This window comes from Coenobita brevimanus, chromosome 78 (assembly GCF_032717465.1).
Source record: "Coenobita brevimanus isolate Jiangsu-jjx chromosome 78, ASM3271746v2, whole genome shotgun sequence".
NCBI classification, from domain to species: domain Eukaryota; kingdom Metazoa; phylum Arthropoda; class Malacostraca; order Decapoda; family Coenobitidae; genus Coenobita; species Coenobita brevimanus.
The window spans coordinates 35,708,286-35,728,643 of record NC_137031.1 but is presented as its reverse complement, the minus strand read 5'-3'; the positions used below and the strand labels follow the sequence as shown (position 1 = coordinate 35,728,643).

At 40.8% G+C, this 20,358-nt stretch overlaps 1 protein-coding gene across 2 annotated transcripts in view; it reads left to right on the top strand.

Moving 5' to 3' along the window:
- The first annotated feature begins 2,552 nt into the window (after positions 1-2,552).
- Atg16 (Autophagy-related 16) overlaps positions 2,553-20,358 on the top strand; it is a 43,572-nt gene continuing 25,766 nt past the window's right edge. For both annotated transcript variants that reach the window (XM_080279280.1, XM_080279279.1), the window contains exons 1-6: positions 2,553-2,688; positions 4,249-4,415; positions 8,607-8,746; positions 10,160-10,322; positions 15,907-15,995; positions 17,144-17,282. In XM_080279280.1, coding sequence (XP_080135406.1) covers positions 2,580-2,688; positions 4,249-4,415; positions 8,607-8,746; positions 10,160-10,322; positions 15,907-15,995; positions 17,144-17,282 — 807 coding nt within the window. In that variant the 5' untranslated portion in view covers positions 2,553-2,579. The remainder of the gene's footprint in view (positions 2,689-4,248; positions 4,416-8,606; positions 8,747-10,159; positions 10,323-15,906; positions 15,996-17,143; positions 17,283-20,358) is intronic.

Here is a 20,358-nt window from a genome sequence, read left to right as displayed (position 1 = left end):
CAACAGTAGAAGCATAACTGGAGGCGCTGAAACTTAACTGGGGGGATCACTGCCTAGATCCCCCAGTGATTACAACCTACTTCACAGCGTGCAAACTAAAATGTGCATCAGGTAAAACTTGCGTCAAAAGAACATCGTGCGCAATCCTTGCCCGGCGGTCGTAGGATGTAGATGTGCGAGTTGTTAGCTGTCATACCCAAGTATATAGACTACCTTGGTCATGCCCACGCGTGGCTGTCACCGTAAACGCCGAGGGCCTTGCCCTTCTGATCACACCTACAGCATCACGGGACAGATGTACGCAGGTACTTGCTCAGTGACCATTTCATTCAAACTTCTCCAAGATTATATACTAATAATTACAACCCCAGGAAAATGTTAGTCCTCCCAAGTGTACAATTGCCTAAGCTTTGCTGCTATGTCCAGGACTGATATCCTAACACATGGGGGTTATTGTTGGATGTTGACACTTTCTGTGAAGATCTTGTTGCCGTTACTGAAAAATTTGCAAAGCACTATAGTTCATCTAAGCTACCCAAAGCAGTGACCAGTAAACCTATATATGCTACTGATCCAGCTACACTAGGATGGTGGAAGGAACTGGCTACCTTACACAGGCGCTGGCAAAACAATCCTAGTGACAAAGAAATGTTTGATAGTATGATGGCAATTGCACAGTACCTGACTGAACTACGTCAGGTCAGAAAACGACACTGGGATAATTTTCTCACGTCGATTGGGAGGGCCAAGTTCCTCCAGCGAGTATGGTACGTACCATGTAAACAGGATAGCTGTGTACCAAACCCTGTTGGCAAAGCCCAAGCTTTGACCACCCAGTCGGCCAGTGCCTCTGCACGGTCAAGCCTACCTGCTAGTCAAAGAGAGCCTTGACCACCACAGACTTTTCAGGAACTTTTTTGGTGGATATAAATAATATTTAATGTGAGGGATGACACCTGTATTCCCATAACGTACAATGAAATACTTTGTGCTGGCCAGATAATTTAAGAATTTATCAATACTTTCCTTGCCTCTTCTGACACTTAATTCACAGTTGGATTTGTTCAGTATGTCATACGCGGACATTGAATTGCCCACATCCTGAAAGACTGCAGTCATAATATCAGTTCCAAACGGCTGTCGTTTTTATTGCCCCATTTCCCAAGTTAGCTTTATCTGTAAAAAGATGGAGAGTGTCATTCTCAATAGGTTGTTGTACAATACTGGAGATCAGTTTTCTACTAATTGTAATAATTTACATGGTTTTCTAAATGGAAAGTCAACCTGTGATTGCTTTGTAAAGCGCTTCACTATACTAGCGCCACACACTTTACGTGTGTGAGGGGATGTGTGTGTGGGGAGGACTGACATCAGCTTCAGTGTCATACCGGGGAAGTCTGCCGGACTCCGAAAAATGTGTGGTCTGGAACTCCTTCTGCGCTGCCAAGCCGCCTCTAGCAAGCTCGGTTGTTCCGCGTCTAGCAAGCACTCTGGAACACTGGAATACCTTCTGAATTGCTAAGCCACATGTAACAAACTAGGTTGTTCTACCTCCAGCAGCCACTTAAGCTGACGAACCCCAGCTGTTGTTGGTACTGGTAGCTCGGACTTGTGCTCGGGTTGCGATGGTGGCGGTGCGGCAGCTTTGGACTAGAGGGACTTCCGGACGCCCCGGAAGTCCCACTAGCCCCAGAGCTGCCGCACGCTGGGTGTCCTAGTGCGGACACTTGTATTTCAGCCACCCGGTGGTGGTTTCTGGTAGCAGTTGGAGCCAGGACTGTGGTATAATATTGTGTCAGAGCTGGAGTCCTGGGCATTTACTTCTCTTGATATCCTGGTATGTGATTGATTGCAGTTGGATTTTGAAGCCTATTGGATTTTGAAGCTTACTGCCGAGGTCCTAGACATGGACGAGTGCTCACGGGGGAGATGCCGTATCCGATCATACACGTGAACGTTCGCTAATGCCTTTCCGGTAGTCCTTGTTCACGTTCTTTCGCCAAGGGTAGATCAACCGTTTGGGCGGGGTTATATTTGGCGAACGAACGTGAACAAGCAGTAGTGAACGTGCTTAGTGGACAAGCGTAGCCGATTTGGCGAACATAAGGGAATCTGAACGAGCTTAGATGAATGTTCGAATTAATAAGAACATCATTTTTTTCCTTTAAAAACCCATAGATGACGATAATTCCAGCACATACAACTGCCTTTTCTTCCTCTGAAAATTGCTGTGTGTTTGATTGCAGAGGGGATAGACTACTGAAGCCTAATTTTTCCACGGAGACTATGGACTATGCTCACGGGGGGCGTATGCGATCATACGCGCGAACGTTCGCGAATGCTTGTTGAACAGTTTTTACCAAGCTCCATCATGATAAAAGTATCAGAAAACTCACAAATGTGAGTTTTTCGATTCTATAAATTATATCCATTTCAGATCACAAAAAGTAATGATCAACACATGCATGCAGTGGAAATTTGACAGAATAAAGAAATATGTCAGACATCGGTGAGCGATGATGTATCAGCGTGTTTTGATGGTCGTAGGGATGTAAGCGACCAACAACACACAGAGAGGGATGGCCTGGAGCAAATCGTATGAGGGAGATTGGAGGCAGAATATTTACTATAGACTGCGAGAGCGAAACAAAAAGGAGTATGAGAACATAAGCGAGCTAATCCAGCTACGTAAGTTTTCATTTTCGCATGCAAATATGAAATTGTCCCCAAGATGTTGCACCATGATGCAAGACAGAGTACTGGTACGTTATGTATTATATGGCTGGAACTCGAATGAAATTGATTTCCTTGCTGCCGGTCCAGTATCATATAACATTCACATTACCAAGGTACAACTCACAGACTATTCGTGGCTACCATGAGTATGTATTAGGCAAATCGCTACGAGTAGTTCCGCTTAGCTTAATATTGTGAAAGGAACATTGGTTTTGCGGTACAGTTTGCCCTGTGTTGAAACATTGGTTGTTATTTTAATTCTTTAAGTAATGCACCACAAATAACCACTTGAATTCATCCCATTTGTTGCCTTTAATTTGCTGAAAGTAATTCTTCTGTAGGCTAAAGAATGGCTTATGGTAGAAGAACATCCCAAGTGACTCTCTTTTCTCTGCTTAGAAGGAAGGAACACTGAAACATTATTAATTTTGGCAACAATATGGTGTTGCTGAAGGGTACTAATGCGTAACAATATTTTCCCTCTCTTTGATGGGCATAAATTCTAAACTAAGAGGGGCATGCTTAACAGGTAATTAGAAACTGTAGGGTAAAAACATCACATGAATTCACCAAACCACATTGAAAATAGTTACTAACAGTTAAACATTTGAAAGAGCCACCCAAATTCCCAAACCAACAGTAACTTATGAGACATAACTCTCCTTAGATCAACCCTCCCTGTCAGGAGTGTGATATTAATGATAGGGAATAGATTGAAATATAACGATACCAACATGATTGCCTTCTCTGATGCCTGGCTCAAAATCTCACCTGCCTTACACATGATGACAGTTTCAGGTTTATCTTAGGCTACCTGTACTTGCCCTTTCATGCGTCACTGCCTTTCTCGGCATATTCTTCTTGCCCTTTTCTCTGCCAGTTGGGGAGCATGGTAGCTCAGTGGTAGGGTGTCGGGCTTGTAATCTTGAGGTTGCAAGTTCGCGCCCTGCCTGGTGGCTGCAGTGCTGGGAGGGGTAGCACTCTCCTGCAACCCTGACAGGGCTACATGATCTGATGTAGTCTGGCTCGAAGATTAATCCCCTTTCTCTGCCAGTTCAGTTTTCAATTGTTTCTTCAACAACAGCAATAAAATCTCACTTTCCTACATTCTATACAATGCATAATTGTTTCTTTTGAATGAATTATACCCCAAAGTAGATGAGAAACATTATTCCTCATTAACATCCTTTAGTATTGACATAACCATGCAATGATTAAAAAGGAATTAGTACCCTTTCATGCAGTTTCTTACAGTCATGTTATATATCAGTGATTATGTGTCATCTTCATAAGATCATTGGTGTTCTTTCTTAATTTTACCACATTTTACTAATAACTCACTGTCAGAGGATTTTATGTGGTACAGTACTTCATGACTGAGCATATGAAGAAAGAGTAGCCTATTGGTTTATTAATAGTTACTTAAATGTCAGCATTGCTGTACTTATAAATCATGCAAAGTGTTGGGTATTAGGTAGGCTACTCTGCAACTAGTTACCGTACCATTTTCAGATAACCGACTATTTGAGCAGAGTGAAACCTTGAGAACTGAGAATCTCCACCTGACCCTACAAAATGAGAAGCTACGGCAGGAAAACACACAGTTGCTCAGCCAGGGGGGCGGGGGCAGTGGAGGAGGGGAGGGAGGAGGAGGCGGCGGCTCATCTGTGGTGGTGCAGGTGAGACAGTGATACAGCTGTGTTGCATATACAGTACATTAGTATTTGCAATGCTGTCTTGGAAGTAGTAGTATTGTTGTACTGGTACAGTGTGAAAAATATAGTGATAGTAGCTACTGTATTTAAGTACTGTGTTGTACTGAGTACTGAGATTAACCATTTAATGGCCAGGGGTTTCACTGTGCTGAATGAAATTATACAGTATTGCCTTTGCTAGAATTAAGTCCTGATGACCCTCATAGTTTAATGATTTTCCCACGTAGCAGTAGAGTTAGGTGGAGGGATATTGAGAAAATTCCATGGAATTAATGATGGTACTGTATTGTTCATTAATCCTTTCAACATGATGACTCTAATACCCTGCATTATCTATGTTCTTGGTAGCTACCTGTACCACCGTGATATCACTCAGTTTTAGAGAAATCATACATAGTAAATGACATAGAAACAGTCTCCTTTGTCCCCTTCAGTACCTGATGATTTTTATACAGTGTTTCCTCATTTACGGTATTGAGGATGATGCATCACATCATGGTGTCATATTCTCAAAACCACCTTAGCTGCTACTTAAGATCTGTGGTGATAATAATGTTGGTGATGAGGGCTGTGGTAATGATGCATTTGTGGCAGGGTTGGTGTTGGTGGTATTGATTAGGGGATTGTGGTATTGAGGGATATACTGGTGGTGTTGAGAGCTGTATTGTTGGTGATAGCAGTGTTGTTGAGGGTTGTGGTGGGAAGTTTAGATTTGTTACCATGGTGATGGTGACCTGTTGTTTTTGTCTGATGGTGATATAAATCCTTTTTTATGCAAGGAAGAAGGAACCAAAGGCCAGAAGCCAACAAAAATATTCCCTCCAAGAAATAATAATATCAAGATAATTGAGAGCCAAATTAAAGATCCATTCATTTCAAGATGCCTGGACACATTGTCTTCATATGATTGGGGGTCATGGGCAGTAGGAAGTACAGACAGAGGAAGAGATTTCCAGAGTTAACCTGTTGCATATATGAAAGACTGGATGTAATGGTTAACTGTTACTTTAGAGAGTTGGACAGAAAAGGGATGAAAGTTAACTGCTAGATTGGTGCTGTTTGCTCACCTTAGTGGTAGATGGATATTGGCTGACGGTTCAGAGGAGCTGTGATCATTGAAGTAGCGATAGAAAAAAGATAAAGATGTAACAGTGTGGCAAAGAGACAGAGGTTGAAGAGAGCCAGTAAGAGGAGGAGAAATAATGAGATGAAATGCTTTTGACTCCAGCTTGTTGAGAAGAGCTGTAGTGTATGTGGGGAGCCTCCCCTCACAAGAGAATTGTACTTTACACAAGAGCGAATTAAACCCCGGTTTAAAGTCAACAACTGTCCAGGGGTAAAGAAGACATGGAGTTGGCTCAGCCTGCCTGATCTTGTGGAAGAAAATTTTATGAGAGGTAATACGATCTTTCCAAGATAAATCCCAAGAGAGTGAAATCCAAATATAATGAAAGATTGAGCTGAGGTACAGTGATAGTGGTGTGGGCAGTTATGGTACTGATGATAGGGGTGATATGGTGGTTTGTTGGTGATGGTTTCATTTGCATATGTTAGCATTCTTCTGCTCTTCTCCCTCACATTCCCACATTTTTCATCTTCATTACTACATTTTTGCACATCTTTCAAAACAGATTTTTTTTTTTTTTTTTTTAGAACAGTTTATGCTCATTTTTCCTTATATCATCACATATCATTTTCACTTCCTTAACTAATACTGTACTGTATCATCACTGTGTACTTTTAATATATGCCCTCCTCTTTCACCATGAACTTTTGTACACACACCCTCTCCACCCCTTACTTGTTTTCTTCCAGTGCCTTCCAGAGCCCTCACAATCTCAGCATCCCACAAGGCTGTACCTTTCCTGCTGATACACTTGCAACACTACATGCAAGTGTAGCATTTATATGAAATCATTCTTTACACGAAGTCTGTCCGAAAAGAAACCAAACATTTTAAATACAGTAGTGCACCAACTAGCTGGCCTTTTCTGAGTGTGATAAGGGCTCTGTGTAGTGGCGACTTTCAGCTATAGTCAAACACTAGCTGTATCACACCACATCACTTACTCATCAAGCTACACATGCATGAGTAAATGTGTTTCGTGTTTCATGCACTTGCCAAATTAACTTATGTCTCCCCTGTCATCTGAAATCGGTGACCTTTCAAGGTGGATTTCAACTTTGGGGTTGGGGACAAAAAAACTCCACAAAGACTAAGTCCAGAGAGTAGGACAGCTTGGAGATGATGGTTGTATCATGCCTCGCCAAAAAGTCATGGAAGAGGAGCAGTGCGTGAGCTGGTACATTGTTATGGTGCAGCATACAAGTTTTGTTTCTCCACGCTGAAGGCCTCTTCCTTCACACTGCCATCCTGAGATGCCTCAGGATGTCCAAGTAAAACTCTTTACTGACTGACCACGTGGAACAAACTCATGATGAACAACAACCTTTCAGTCAAAATAGACGATCAACATCACTTTCACATTTGAGTGGCTCTGATGTGCTTGTTTGGATCACAGTGACAATGTTCCAACCCACTGTGATGGCAGTCTTTTTGTTTCTACATCATAGCCATACACCCACATTTCACCACCTGTCATGATATTTTTCAGAACGTTTTCATCAGCATTCAGACAGTCAAACAGCTCCTGACTGACTGTGACACGGTTCTCATTTTGGTCACCTGTCAGCAGACACGGGACAGATTTTGCGACAGTATAATACGTCTTCAGTTTTTTGGTTAAAATTGCGTGGCATGAACTTTTACAAATGCCTACTTCTTCAAAACTTCATGGACAGTCAGGCAACAATTTTCATGGATCACAGCACCACCTTCTTGATGTTATTGTCGTCTGTTGATATGAAAGGCTGTCCAGACTTGAGATTATTTGTAGTGGAAGTTCTTCCCCAATTTTAACTACTGGAACCACTTGTGATATTATGTTGGCTCAGTCAATCCTCTCCATAAACCTGTTGAAACATTTGTAAAGCCTCCGTCAAAGTTTTCCTGATTTGAAACTTAATTTCACAGAAACATATCACGCTTCCAAGATCCTTCATTGTTGAACTTGCAACAAATTGCCAAGTGCATTAAACCAGTGACATAGTGACATGATGTCATGCGGCTAGTGTTAGACTAAAGCTCAGAGTCGCCTCCACACATCACTCCCATCGCGATCATACTTCGCTAGCTAGTTAGTGTGCAATTTACAAGGTTCAGTTTCCTTTTCAAAAGACCTTGTATGTATTCCCCAACTTTTCCAAATTGATTTATTCCTAATTAATTGTTCATAATCCTCCTCTACATTAGGCTCATATTTATTTGCCATTGCATTATTTTTTTATTATTATTATTTTTTTTTTAATATTTCCAGTCTCAGTCTTTACTGAGAGTATTCTTGTCACCCTCTGTCCATGAGGCCTCATTCAAAATCACATTGTATATGGTATCAAATTCATAATATCAGAAAAACCTGTAAACTGACCTCTCACTCACATTCTGAACTTACCTATGGATGTGTACTGTACTGAAGTGATGAAAGTTTTTTTAAGATTAGTGAGATCCTGTAAGATAAGAAGAGGCAAATAAGAGGAAATGTGGTAAAATAACCTTCCTCTTATTATTGTACTGTTGTTATTGTAGGCCCCACTAACTCCATCAGTATGGTACTGGTTTTCTTTAACATATTTCTTACTGCTATGAGATGGTATTATTCAGCGTAAGTGTCATCTCATGTTGTGAAACAATGAATGAATGCTACATTCAACCCTTGTAGCTTGAAAATACTGTCTTAAGGTGCATAAAATTATGTGGTTTAGTAGCTGTAGTGAGAAAAATACAGTATTTAAAGAGATGTCAACATCAAAACTTTTGCAAGTATTTCTTCATATGCTAGACCTGTTGTGACAGACAGGAGAAAAACAGTACCGGTAGGTTTTTTACCTCTTCCCTCCAGATTTGCATGTACAAACTGTGCATGGGGAACATTTTCCATCAGGCAGTTAAAGCAATCCTTGTTAAACAATTCATCCCAGTTATGTACAGGCATAGGTCTGACTGTCGACTTTTATTTAATTTTATAACATGTCTGTTGATGTAATATACATACATTTCACTGTGAATATTGTATTATACTGAGGATTTAATTTCAGGCATTGGAGCAGAAGTTGTACAAACTACAGGAGGAGTTAACAGACCTACATAGAAGGAAGGGGGAGAATGCACAGCAGCTTGTTGAACTGAATCAGTGCCTTCAGGAAAGAGATAAACTAATAGCAAATAAAGATAACAAGTAAGTGTTTGATAGGACTAAAATCCCTGAACTTGCTTATGAATTGTTTAAATTATTTTCTCTGATACACTGAAGTTTGATCATTGCTGATCCTTTGAAAACAGTACAAACACACACAAATGTTACATGTGCACATCTGCCTGCTAAGTAGTTTGCCAGTCATCTTTTTGTGTTATTGTGTATGTGTGTTGGTAATGAATGGTGATGGATGGAATACCTCAGATTTGTTGTATGCTGATGATGCAGTGCTACTTGCAAATACTGGATGAGAGCCTGGTAGACTAGGGCAGAGTTTTGTAGATTTCCATGAGCATTGTGCCTTGAGAGTAAATGTAGCAAAAGGTAAAGTGATGATTATTGAGAGAGAAGGTGACTCCCAGTGTGATGTTACAGTGAATGGAGAGAGACTGGAATTGGCAAGAGAGTTCAAATATCCTACCTGGTACAGTGATAGAAAAGAGAGGAAAATGTGCAAAAGAAATGGAAAGTCGAGTGACACAAAGAAGGAAAGTAGTTGGTGCAGTGAAGACCTTGACAAGCAACAGAGGCTTGAGTGTTGCAGTTGTGTGTGGCCTAAATGAAGGAGTGTTAGTGCCAACACTAGCAAAGGTGTGTGATACTGTGGTGTGGCATGAAAGTGAAAAGTCAGGAGTAAGACCTGTGGAGATGGAACTGCTGAGGAATGTATGTGGAGTTCAAAGATACATGATAATGTGAATCGTGAAAGATGCAGAGTGAGGAAGTCTGTGGACACCAGAATCGAAAAGAGTGTACTGAGATGGTATTGTCATGTGGAGAGAATGGATGACAATAGAGTGGTGAAAAAGGTATATCTGAACGAATTTGAAGGAGGAGGAGGAGGTGAGATAGGCCAAGAGGAAGATGAAGGGATATGATGGATGAGTGTGTGAGGAAGAGAGGTACCGTATGGAAGTTGGTGAGGCTGAGGGACTGACGAGAGATCGAGCTAGCAAGATGAATATTGTGCAGAGAAATGCATGACCAGGGATTTGGCACTCCTTTTTAATGTGACAACATTTAGGTTGGCTCTGTCCGATAGGTATATGTGATGCTACAAAATGTGGTAAAAATTTTTTGGCCTCTCAGATGGAACCAGGATTTCAAGGGCTTGAATGATGTGTGAATGGAAGCATGGCCCATTGAATTGGGCAAACTTAGGCTGTCTGGACATTGCTACTCCTCACCCTGCTGTAGGATGTGAAAGGAGGTTTTGATGATGATGATGATTTTAATGTTTGTTTTTTCATCATGTCTGTGGAGGCAGCAAAATTACTTGCTTGATTTTTTTATTCATTTATGAATTTAATTATAAATAGTTTGTGCTAGGATTCACCAGTTGCTATAAAATTATCTGTATAACCAGTAGTATTTTTACTTGAAAAATTCTTTCAGACTGGCTGACTATGAGTCTGAACTGATGCTTTTACGAGAAGAGGTATCAGCGAAGGATATGACAGTAACGGATCTGCAGGCGGTTAACCAGGTGTTACGAGATGAATACCAGACTCTTAATCTGGCCTTCAATGCACTTGAAGACAAGTATAGGCGAGCTCAGGTATAGTACTGTCAGAGGATACCAGTGTCACTTGATTACCACTGTGCACACAATAACAGTACCATTTGGCTGAAATTAACCTCTTGAATCTGGGTACGTCTGTTTTTATGTACACTGAATTACTGTATTCAGGTGTGGTAAGATGCCAGTGATCCTTTCGCATGATGTGATGCTACCTTCATGTGAATCTACACAAAGTGACATTCCAAATAATTTTTTGTAATCCAGGAAACTGTTTACTGTGTTGGGTGACAATTATATAACTAAATAAACACCTGATTGTATGGTAAGTTAAAGCACTACAACCATTTGTGGTTCATAAGGGTTTACTTCTGAAGGGTGGTTGGGGTTTATTGTTCACAGTTTTCCTGTAAAGAAAGATAAATCTTTGGCTTTAGCTGGGGGAGGGGGAGAAAATCCAAAATTTCCCCCAAGGTTCCTATTTGGACATTTAATTCTTGTTTTCAGTGACAGACATAAGTAGTTTTATTTTTCACTGTGATGGCTGATAATGTGTATAGAACCTGCAAACCAACCATCATTAGCACAAAAATGTACTGGGTTATGAATTTTCAATATTTTGGAAATTTTCCTTATATTACCTTGGGTTAACCACTAAACACTGGGCTGTTTAAAGCGTGACCTACTGCACGGTCTCTCTCTCTCTCTCTCTCTCTCTCGCACAGGTATTTTTCTGATAATAGCTTATTTTCAGACCTTAATATCCGAGGAACTATAGCAGTTAGGGAAACAAATTAAAGACCATTTTACTCATCAGCTACTCTTCTTGGGAATGAAAGTATATCCAGGTCTGTAGGTTGTCACATCGATGAGTAATAACGTGAAGAAGGGGACTAGTTTTTGGCGCGAGAACAGGATTAGTTCATGCGTCTGCCAGCAGCCCTGCCTATGGCTTTGCTTTCAGCGTGATAACTTCTCCATTACTAGATAAACTAGACACAGTGGCGTCCAAGGCATGCCCTATGGCTCTATCACTGAGCCCCGTTCCTAGTATCCTTGGAAAGAGGCTTGACAGGGATGGATGAGGCAAAAGACCACATGAGGTAGGAGCGGAAGCAAATGAGAAGGTTTAAGAAAATATCGTCTTACACCAGGCAAAGTCACAGAAACGACTGAGGTATCGTTGGCTCGTCTGGCGGCACTCTTCCCCTATCTTTTGGTGACGAGATCAAGTGGCGGCCACTTCAAACAGTGGCATGAAAACAATTTCGGTTCCTACTGACACCCGGTGGGAACATGGTGCCTGTTTGCTGTCGGTGTATACCATAATTAGGAGGGGTACTGTACCTATGGGTTGGATACAGTTAGTAGGTTGGGTATAGGTAGGGTATGGGCACAGTAGTAGATATTGCTCCATATCAGGATGCTGCCCGAATCCGGATATGCCTTTGGCTCTATTATGTCAGATAATCGAGGAAATACTGTCTGCATACAGTATTTGCCAGAAAATATTGACTTATGTCAACATAGCTGGGTCAAGAATGTGATCAGTGTAAATGTCAGTGAAACTAGGGAAGATATCCTAGGTCTTCAAGAAGAACTTACAAATCTCCAGGAAAATCAAGTGCAGAAGCAATGTTCCAAAAGTCTCTCGTACTCGGAATTCAGGGCTCAGCACCAGGATAAGCCTATTCTGATTCATGAGGCTGAAAAGGCTCTTCTCCCTTTTCCAACAATATACCTCAGTGAACAAGGATTTTCAGCTCTTGTAACAATCAGGACTAAACCAAGGAACCATCTGGATCCTCAGGATGATTTGGGCTGTGCTCTGTCTATCAACATAAGGCGAATGTGGAAGAACTCGCCTATGAAATGAAGGAACATCACGGTAGCCATTGAACATATTCTTCCTTTACAGGTTTTGCAATGAAGTCCATTTGAAGAAACAGATTATCAGATTCGTGTCATTTGTGTGATCATAGAAAATTGTTGTTTACTAAATTTATCAGCAAAGAATCAATAGTCAGAAGGGTTCACTCATGAAGGAGCATCATAGTTGCCAGTCAAAAGTGTTTTTCTTTGCATTCCTAATTTTGCAATAAATTACATATACATGAGGTCATGCCTTTCATTTCTTTGATCAACATAAGAAATATCAAAATTTATTTATTATTAACCCCTTAACCGCGGGGCGTCACTTTCGTGACGCTTGGGAGCAAGGGATCATACCGCGTGGCGTCGCTTTTGTGATTGTGTTATTTTGAATTCACCCGGGCTTCCAAGTGGGGGCTTGTATCATCTATCAGTACTGCCAATGTCCAACACTAGTCAGCACTCCTAATCTCATCTGTTCTCCCATCCATTGTTGACAATTTAGCCATTTCTCCCCGTTCTTGACTCCCCTCCCTACCCCACCTCCATTACCCTATCCTCTCGCCTGCCCGGCCGTGCTACGCTAAGTAAATCTTCCCTGGAATTTTTCACTGATTTCATCCATTGAAATAAGCCCTATGTCCTATTCTTATACCAAATAATATATACAAGAAAGAAATAAGGTAAGTGAGAGTGCCATACACCTGGAATTGGCTAATTATCACCTGACAACACCTCACGTGCACTCGTTCGCTAATATTCGCTGTTTTTTTCCCCTTGAAATATGCCGTATAATCTATTTTCGTAATAAATATACATGTAAGGAGGGAAGGGAGAAGCCTAAGTGATATTTACATTCACCTGGAACTACCTAATTTATAATGTATTGTCTAGATTTCCTGCCAATCATTTCAGTGCTAGACAAAGCTGTTTCAAGATCTAACATTGGTAGCTCTGAATATATATCTCCTAAGTAGGCCTCTAATCTATTTTCGTAATAAATATACATGTAAGGAGGGAAGGGAGAATACTAAGTGATATTTACATTCACCTGGAACTACCAAATTTATAATGTATTGTCTAGATTTCCTGCCAATCATTTCAGTGCTAGACTTAGCTGTTTCAAGAACTAATATTGGTAACTCTGAATAACCCCTAAGCAGGCCTCCACGCTGGCCCTCCGTTATCAGTTTACTCTCATCTTCCGAAGCGAGGGTACGTATGTTTCTTCTTGCTGACTTCAAGGCCTTTTTTCACCCCCATGCAAATGGCCCTGTGACCTTTACCCCCTACTAAACCTTGTGTGGAAAGAGGTAAAGGGCTGACAATTGATAAAAGAGTGACTACGATCTTTCTATTGAGTAAAACAGTGCAAGTGGAATTGTAAATAATGTGTAAGTAATGTGTAAACAGCAAGTGAAAATAATGAATGTAAATATACGTGAACAATGGAAAATAGTTTTATAAGTTATTTCAAGTGACAGTGCACAACACAGTGTAAATAAAATAGAAATGTAAATAACGTAAATAAAATAGAGAACGTAAATAGAAATGTAAATGAGTAGTATTATAAGAATACTAGTATATACCCTAGGAGTAATGAAAGTGAAAGTTTCACTCTAGCATGTCTGAATGCTATGAGTTATGAGAGTGAAGATGAAAGTGACATTCACTCTCAATGCCAGTATACAGGACGAGAAAGTGAATGCTACGTATTTTACTGAAAGAAATTGAATCCCTACAGTGACAATAAACTAATACTACTGAAGGAAACTTATGGATAAAGACTGTAGATATATATAAGTGTTATATAGTAATAGAAATATAAAGTGTGAGGGGTTTTATGAATAATAAATGACAGAGTACCAAGAGCGAACTAGTGCCAGTGCGACGATCAGACGCGCTCGTAATTTCCATTGCTTTCACAGTGTTTTTTTTTTTAGTATGGATCCCAAACTACTTGAAAATTGTAGAATAGTGTTTATAGTGTTTGTATCTGGCTGTGGTAATCATATTACGGGTTGTCGGGAAGTGTAAAGTGGAGACTTCGTTACCCTACTTCAGAGGTCTCCGCAAGTCCTACGGTAACCGACGAAGGCTCAACAATCATTCCAGGAGAAAGCTGAAGGTATGTGCCATAAGCATATGTAATTTTATTATTCTAGGACTAATAACTGATTTTTGGCAAATATTTTTTGAGAGTCTGTCGGAGCCCAAATAACCCCGCGGGACACGCAAGTCATTGGTAAACAAGCCCGCGGTGTAGGGGTTAAATTAAAGTAAAATTCAGTAAAATTTACTGTTATTAAATCATTTTGACTGAATTTTACTTTTAGCTGTCCTTTGCATTTTATCTAATAAATTTTATTGAGTGGAAGGTTGGGGTGCTCTCCATCCACTCACTCGATGTAGTGCTGCTCTTGGGTGACTTTCCTTTCATCTCTTCCTTCCTTCCATCCCTCCTTCCTTCCCCCTTCAGTATTTCTCTCCTTCATTCTTTCCTTTTCTTTCTGTCTTTGGGTGACACTACACTGAATGACAAGCCAAATGGTTTCCTGTACACCAGGAAACCATTTACTACGCAGGGTGGTAACCATATAACCAAATTATGGCACTTGGTGGTTTAGTGTGTAATTAAGTCGCTCCAGTTGGATTGTGCCAGTGCAGGTTCCAAAGGGTGGATGGGGTTCGTTGCTCACGTAATGCCACTCAGGGATGAGTGAGGCTGGCCAGTCACATCCTAAATGTAAGGACTAACTTGCCTAGCCCCAGGCTCCTATGCTTCACATGGGGCAGCACTGGATTGATGATGAATGAATGAATGAATGAAAAGTAAATGATGAAACGCTGAAATTATGTTTCCGCCCTGAGGGTCGCCATGCAAATAATTTTCTTTGTTCAGGGTCACGGCCAAAAAAGTTTGGGAATCACTGCCATAAGCAGTGGCCATTTGACTTTGAGTCAGTTGTTTTACGGGGAGGGACACTAACCCTCTGCCAGCCAACTAGTTGACATGTAGGGAACCCATATGGTTGGCTAAATGGTTACCACCCAGTGTTGTAAATGGTTTCCTGGATTACAGGGGACCATTGGGCTCATCATTCAATGTAAAGCCACCTGAAAAGGAAAGAGGAGTGCTAAAAAGTGACAGGAAAGGTGGAAGAGAGGAAGAGACGAGGCCAAACACAGAAAAAGAATGATAAAGTTAAAGGAAGAAGTAGGCAGCACTATATCAAGTGAGTGGATGATGGTTGCCACCACCTACCACAAATTTATGATGCTTCAAGAATATAATTTATGCAAATGACACCCCTACAAAATTTGGGTTTACTGTATGATTCAAGTGTCCAACAGTTAAACTGTTAATTTTACTTTTTATTGGTTATGTTTTTATCGTAAAGCACATGGATTTTGTGCTAAAGAAAGTATGAAGGATTCTCAGTGGATTGAAGTACCTTACATTCTGAGTACATGCTCTTGTATGTGTGATCATTGTTTATGAGTATCCCAGTATTTATCACAAAATTTGACTCAGTAAGCTACAGTGATTTCTAGACTTTAGATTGGTGCAATCTGTGTGGTCTAGTTTTTTTTATTTAAACATAAAATGCCTTAGTAATGATGTCTGCCTCAGCCCATTTTATAAATATAGAATTTTAATCTCCAAGCTTTTCAGTTATACTGAAAATCTCATGGTAATAAAGAAAAAGTTTTACATTTTTCCGATATTGATGTCAGTTTGCACTTTCAGGATGAGAATCGTGAGTTGATTGATAGATGGATGGCGCAGAAGGCTAAGGATGCTGAGAGGCTCAACTTGGAAAATGACACTGCTTTAAAGTAGGTAACAGTTAATGAGATTTTCCCTAAATGCGTAGAGTAAGGTGTTAATTCTACAGATTGTATCAGTGGGATTGTATGATTTATTTTCTTTTTTTTTAATTATTCCCTCAACCTGACAAAGTAGCCATAGTTTCAGTGGTCATCTGGCAGTTGTGCAAGCCCACTTTCAAGGGTTTATATATTTCAAGTTTTTTAGGAACTTTCTTTTTTCTCACTCCACTGAATGACTGTTAGCATTAGGAAGTCCATGGATAATGCTGCTTAGAAGTTATCCTGCTTTCTTCCTGTCATTTCACATGAGATCTCCATATTCCGCCCCATTGCTCCTTTCTGTAGCCATAAAACATCAACACCTCCATCTATCTTTCCATCAATATGAACACAGACATTGTTACCACACCTTGTGCACTGTCAGCTCCTGTTCATCATTCCTCTAGCCACATTACCATATCACTGGAAAATGTCCAGAGCTGCCACCTTTGACCCAGTCAGTGTAACACTTCTTTGCAGGCAGGTTCATCAACATTATTTCAGAGATTAACCCCATGAATCCAGTACATTTTTTTTAATTTGTGCTACTTTCAGGTGATTTAACTCAAGAAGACATTTTTTAGCAAAGGAGGTAATGAATGATCTGTCCCATCAGTCCAGGTTGAAAAGGTTCTTACACTGAATGAAGCTGTAAGTAGTAAGGGTAGAGTATAAAAACACGCAAGGGTAGAGTACAGGATAAGAGGATTACCTTTCACTGTATGCTTACATTCTTAGTAAAATGGACACTTGTACTTTTTGTATCAGAAATCTGATTGAAAAATCAGAACATTTCCCTACTGTCTCCAAAGCATTGAAACACACAGAGTGGAGGATTGCATACTTCAATTTTTAATCCAGTTCATTGCTGCTGTTATTTTAGCTACAGGCTCATGTGGATGTTAACCTGGTGTGCCGATTAAAGTTGTCATTATCCTACAGTTGATAATGACACCCTTCGGGCAGTGGTTGTTATATCAGTGCCATTGTTTGACGATGTTCTTCTCCAGCACCAGTTCAGTATTATTCATGGTATACATTAGTAGTTCCAGTTGAGAGTTTGCGTCATTAAGTTTCTTCAATTTTCCACTGAAGAATAGGTTCTCGTTCTTCAGAAAGCGGCAGATGATGCTGGAGGAGCAGCTTAAAGAGGCAGCAAGAGAACCCAAGGTGGTGACCACAGATGACAAGTATGCATGTAGTCCACCTATTTGTTTAATGGCTGTATTACCATCCAAGGCATACCTCAGATTTGTAAGTACCTGTGCTGTATAGTGTGGCAAATGGCCAGGATGTCTTGTGAATTATATTTTTTGGGGACACAATGGAAATACACTTGGCAGACATGTTGTAATACTAAGTCAGAATTAACTGACTCCATATGCATTGCAGAATCATTACCAGACACATATTTTTAATAGATTGGTGCTACCGGTACGGGAAAAGTTTGGTTAGATTTTAGCCAAAGTACCGTATTACAACTACTGTATATACTTTTTCTGCATACTGTGTACTTAACCCCGTTTACTACTACGTACATGTTGTAATGGCAATCATAAGCATTCATTGAGGTCTTTGTACGTGTGGATGAATCCATCTTCCATCCCCTTTTTCACAAGTCTGACTGCATTACAATACATTCACAGTCAGTTCCTCCTCATATGTTTGTGCGTGCATTATCTTATCATTATCCTACACAAAGTTGCTACCTGGAAAGTGGTGGGGATTTGATTCACCCACACTCACAAAGATCCCCAGAAACTTTTATGAGTAACAGTTTTGAAAGGCAGTGCTCTGGTTGTATGGGTCCATCTTACTGTAATAGCCACTCTCTAAGCCACCGAATCTCTTGCAGCATCCGTGTCTAAGTTCTCCCTGAGGTTCATGCTTAGGACCTTATCCAGTATTTTCCTTGAGCTGTCAGCAAGAACCTTATTTTTTTTTTTTTTTTTTTTTTTTTTTTTTTTTCTGCTACACCTAGTTGGAGTGCTTCATATCAGAGAGAAGTTCCTTCATTCATTCATCCTTCACTTGATGTGGTTTTACCCACAAATACCTTGACACTGGCTTCCTGTGTATCAGGATGATTAACCAAATAACTAATAGGGTTGGGGGGAAAGTATATTGACTTTGTATTCCTATGTGCACTAATTATGAAAAAAAAAAAAAAAGTGTTGATTAAAAATCCTCCCTCTCTGTAGTCTTCTCTTTACAGTCCAGGTGTGAGACTGGGTCCTGTGCCTTCCCAAGCCTTAGGAAATAAACATTGTCATATGGCTGTCTAAAATGTGAAAGGTGTTAGTGAAGAATGTAAGAGAGTGAAAATAGTGAATATTCATAAGAAAGCAAGATATGATGTGATGGTGCTGTGTGATTAAAGTGAAAGGGAGCAAAGACAATGAATGGAAAGATGTACAAGTATAAGGTGAGGTATGAGATCATGTGGGGTGAGTAGAGAAGGAGGTGCTTTGTTGAATATTGATTGGCTGTTGGGAATGAAAGATTATAGATGTATCAAACTAAAGTGTATTTATGTTAAAATTTAATGTGAGAAAAGTGAAACGATCATTGAATTTGCACCTTGTAAAGATAAAGCTATGGAAAAGAAAGATTGGTTTGAGGAACAGCTGGGTAGAGTGAGAGTATAAATGCCCAGGAGTTATAGAATGTATGTGGTGTGGAACTTGAATGGGAGAGTTGAAATTGGCATTGTGAATTATGGAATAGTTTATTTTGGAGGTGGGCTTAGAAGGTGGTGGAAGGATATGGTGGATGAGTGTGTGAGGAAGAGATGCTTGGAAGTCACTGAGGTTAGGGGACTGACAAGAGATCAAGGTGGCTGGATGAATATTGCGAGGAGAAGTGCATGATCAGGTATTTGGCACCCCTTTTTAACGTGACGGCGTCCGGATTGACTCTGTCTGATTCTTTTATGTGAAGCTACAGTACGTGGTGAATGTTTTTGGCATATCAGATAGAGCCAGGATTCCGGGGGCTTGCATGGTGAGTGACTGGAAGTGTGGCCCACTGGATTGGGAAGATTTAGGCTGTCTGGACTTTGCTTCTCCTCACCCTGCCTTAGGGTGGGAAAGGAGGTCTGGATAATGATGATGATGATGATGCAAAATAGTAATTTCCATTTTCAGTATAAGACCTGGGACAGATTGTGGTCGGTGGGGACGCACAGCATCCACTCACTCATTGTAGTGATACTCTATTTCAGGGTAACTCTACATTGAGTGACAAGCCATTATATTTGACAAGCCAAATGATTTCCTGTAAACCAGGAAATCATTTGATACACTGGGAGGGAACCATATCACCAACTACCTCATGTTTCCTAAATGTCGACAAGTGGGTTGGCGAAGGGTTAGTGCCCCTACCCGGAAAACAAGTACAGTAACTAGAAATACAAACAAAGGGCCTCGAACTAGGACAGACCAACAGGCAACAACCAAGGACCGAACAAAGGACATGATATGGGTGGCAACGTGGAATGTAAGGGGTGTGAATGATGAGTTGAAAGAGAAGTATTGTCCAGATACTTGAGGATGCAAAAATGGACATAAGTGGATTGACTGAGACTGAGTGGAGAGGTGGGAGAGTGGGATTATTGATGGGGTATATGCGTGAGAGTAGGTGAGAATGAGAGGGCAAAAGAAGGTGTGTGTATTGTTGTGTGCAAGAGATGGAAGGAGACTATAAGAGAGTACGGAACAGTTGGTTCAAGGATTGTATGGGTAAGATTGAAAGTAGGAATACAAATGTGGGTGATTGTGTGTATGAACGCACCAACGTAAGATCATGCAAGCAGAGTGAAAGAAGAGTGGGCAAATGTGGAAGCATGCATGGAGAAGTTTGAGAGTAATGAGAAAGTGTTTTTGATTGGAGATATGAATGGAAAACTAAGGAATGTGAAGGTGGATGGAGTGGTTGGTGAGTGCAGTGTGCCTACAGAAGTGAACGAGAATGTCAGTGCTGTACAGTGCTCGTCAGAAGTATTCAGCGTTGTCCGCCGGGCGCGCAATACTTATGGCCCAAAAAGAATCACCCATTTTTTGGGGTAAGAATTGAGCCACAAGTTTGAGCTCCGAGCATGACGTCACGGTAGCCTGAGGCCTTCTGACGCGCTGGTTGGTTCCCGCCTCAGTCGCCCACGGGCTGCCTGAGAGAGAGGAACTCCGCCGAGTGTCCCTCTCAAATTGCGCCATTTTTTACCGAGTGTCCCGCAGTGTTTTGGCCTTCAAAACTTTGTTATGGCACCTACCCGTGAACTATCGAGTGAAATCATATCCCAGATCATTGCTCTAAAGGAGGCAGGCCACCAGAC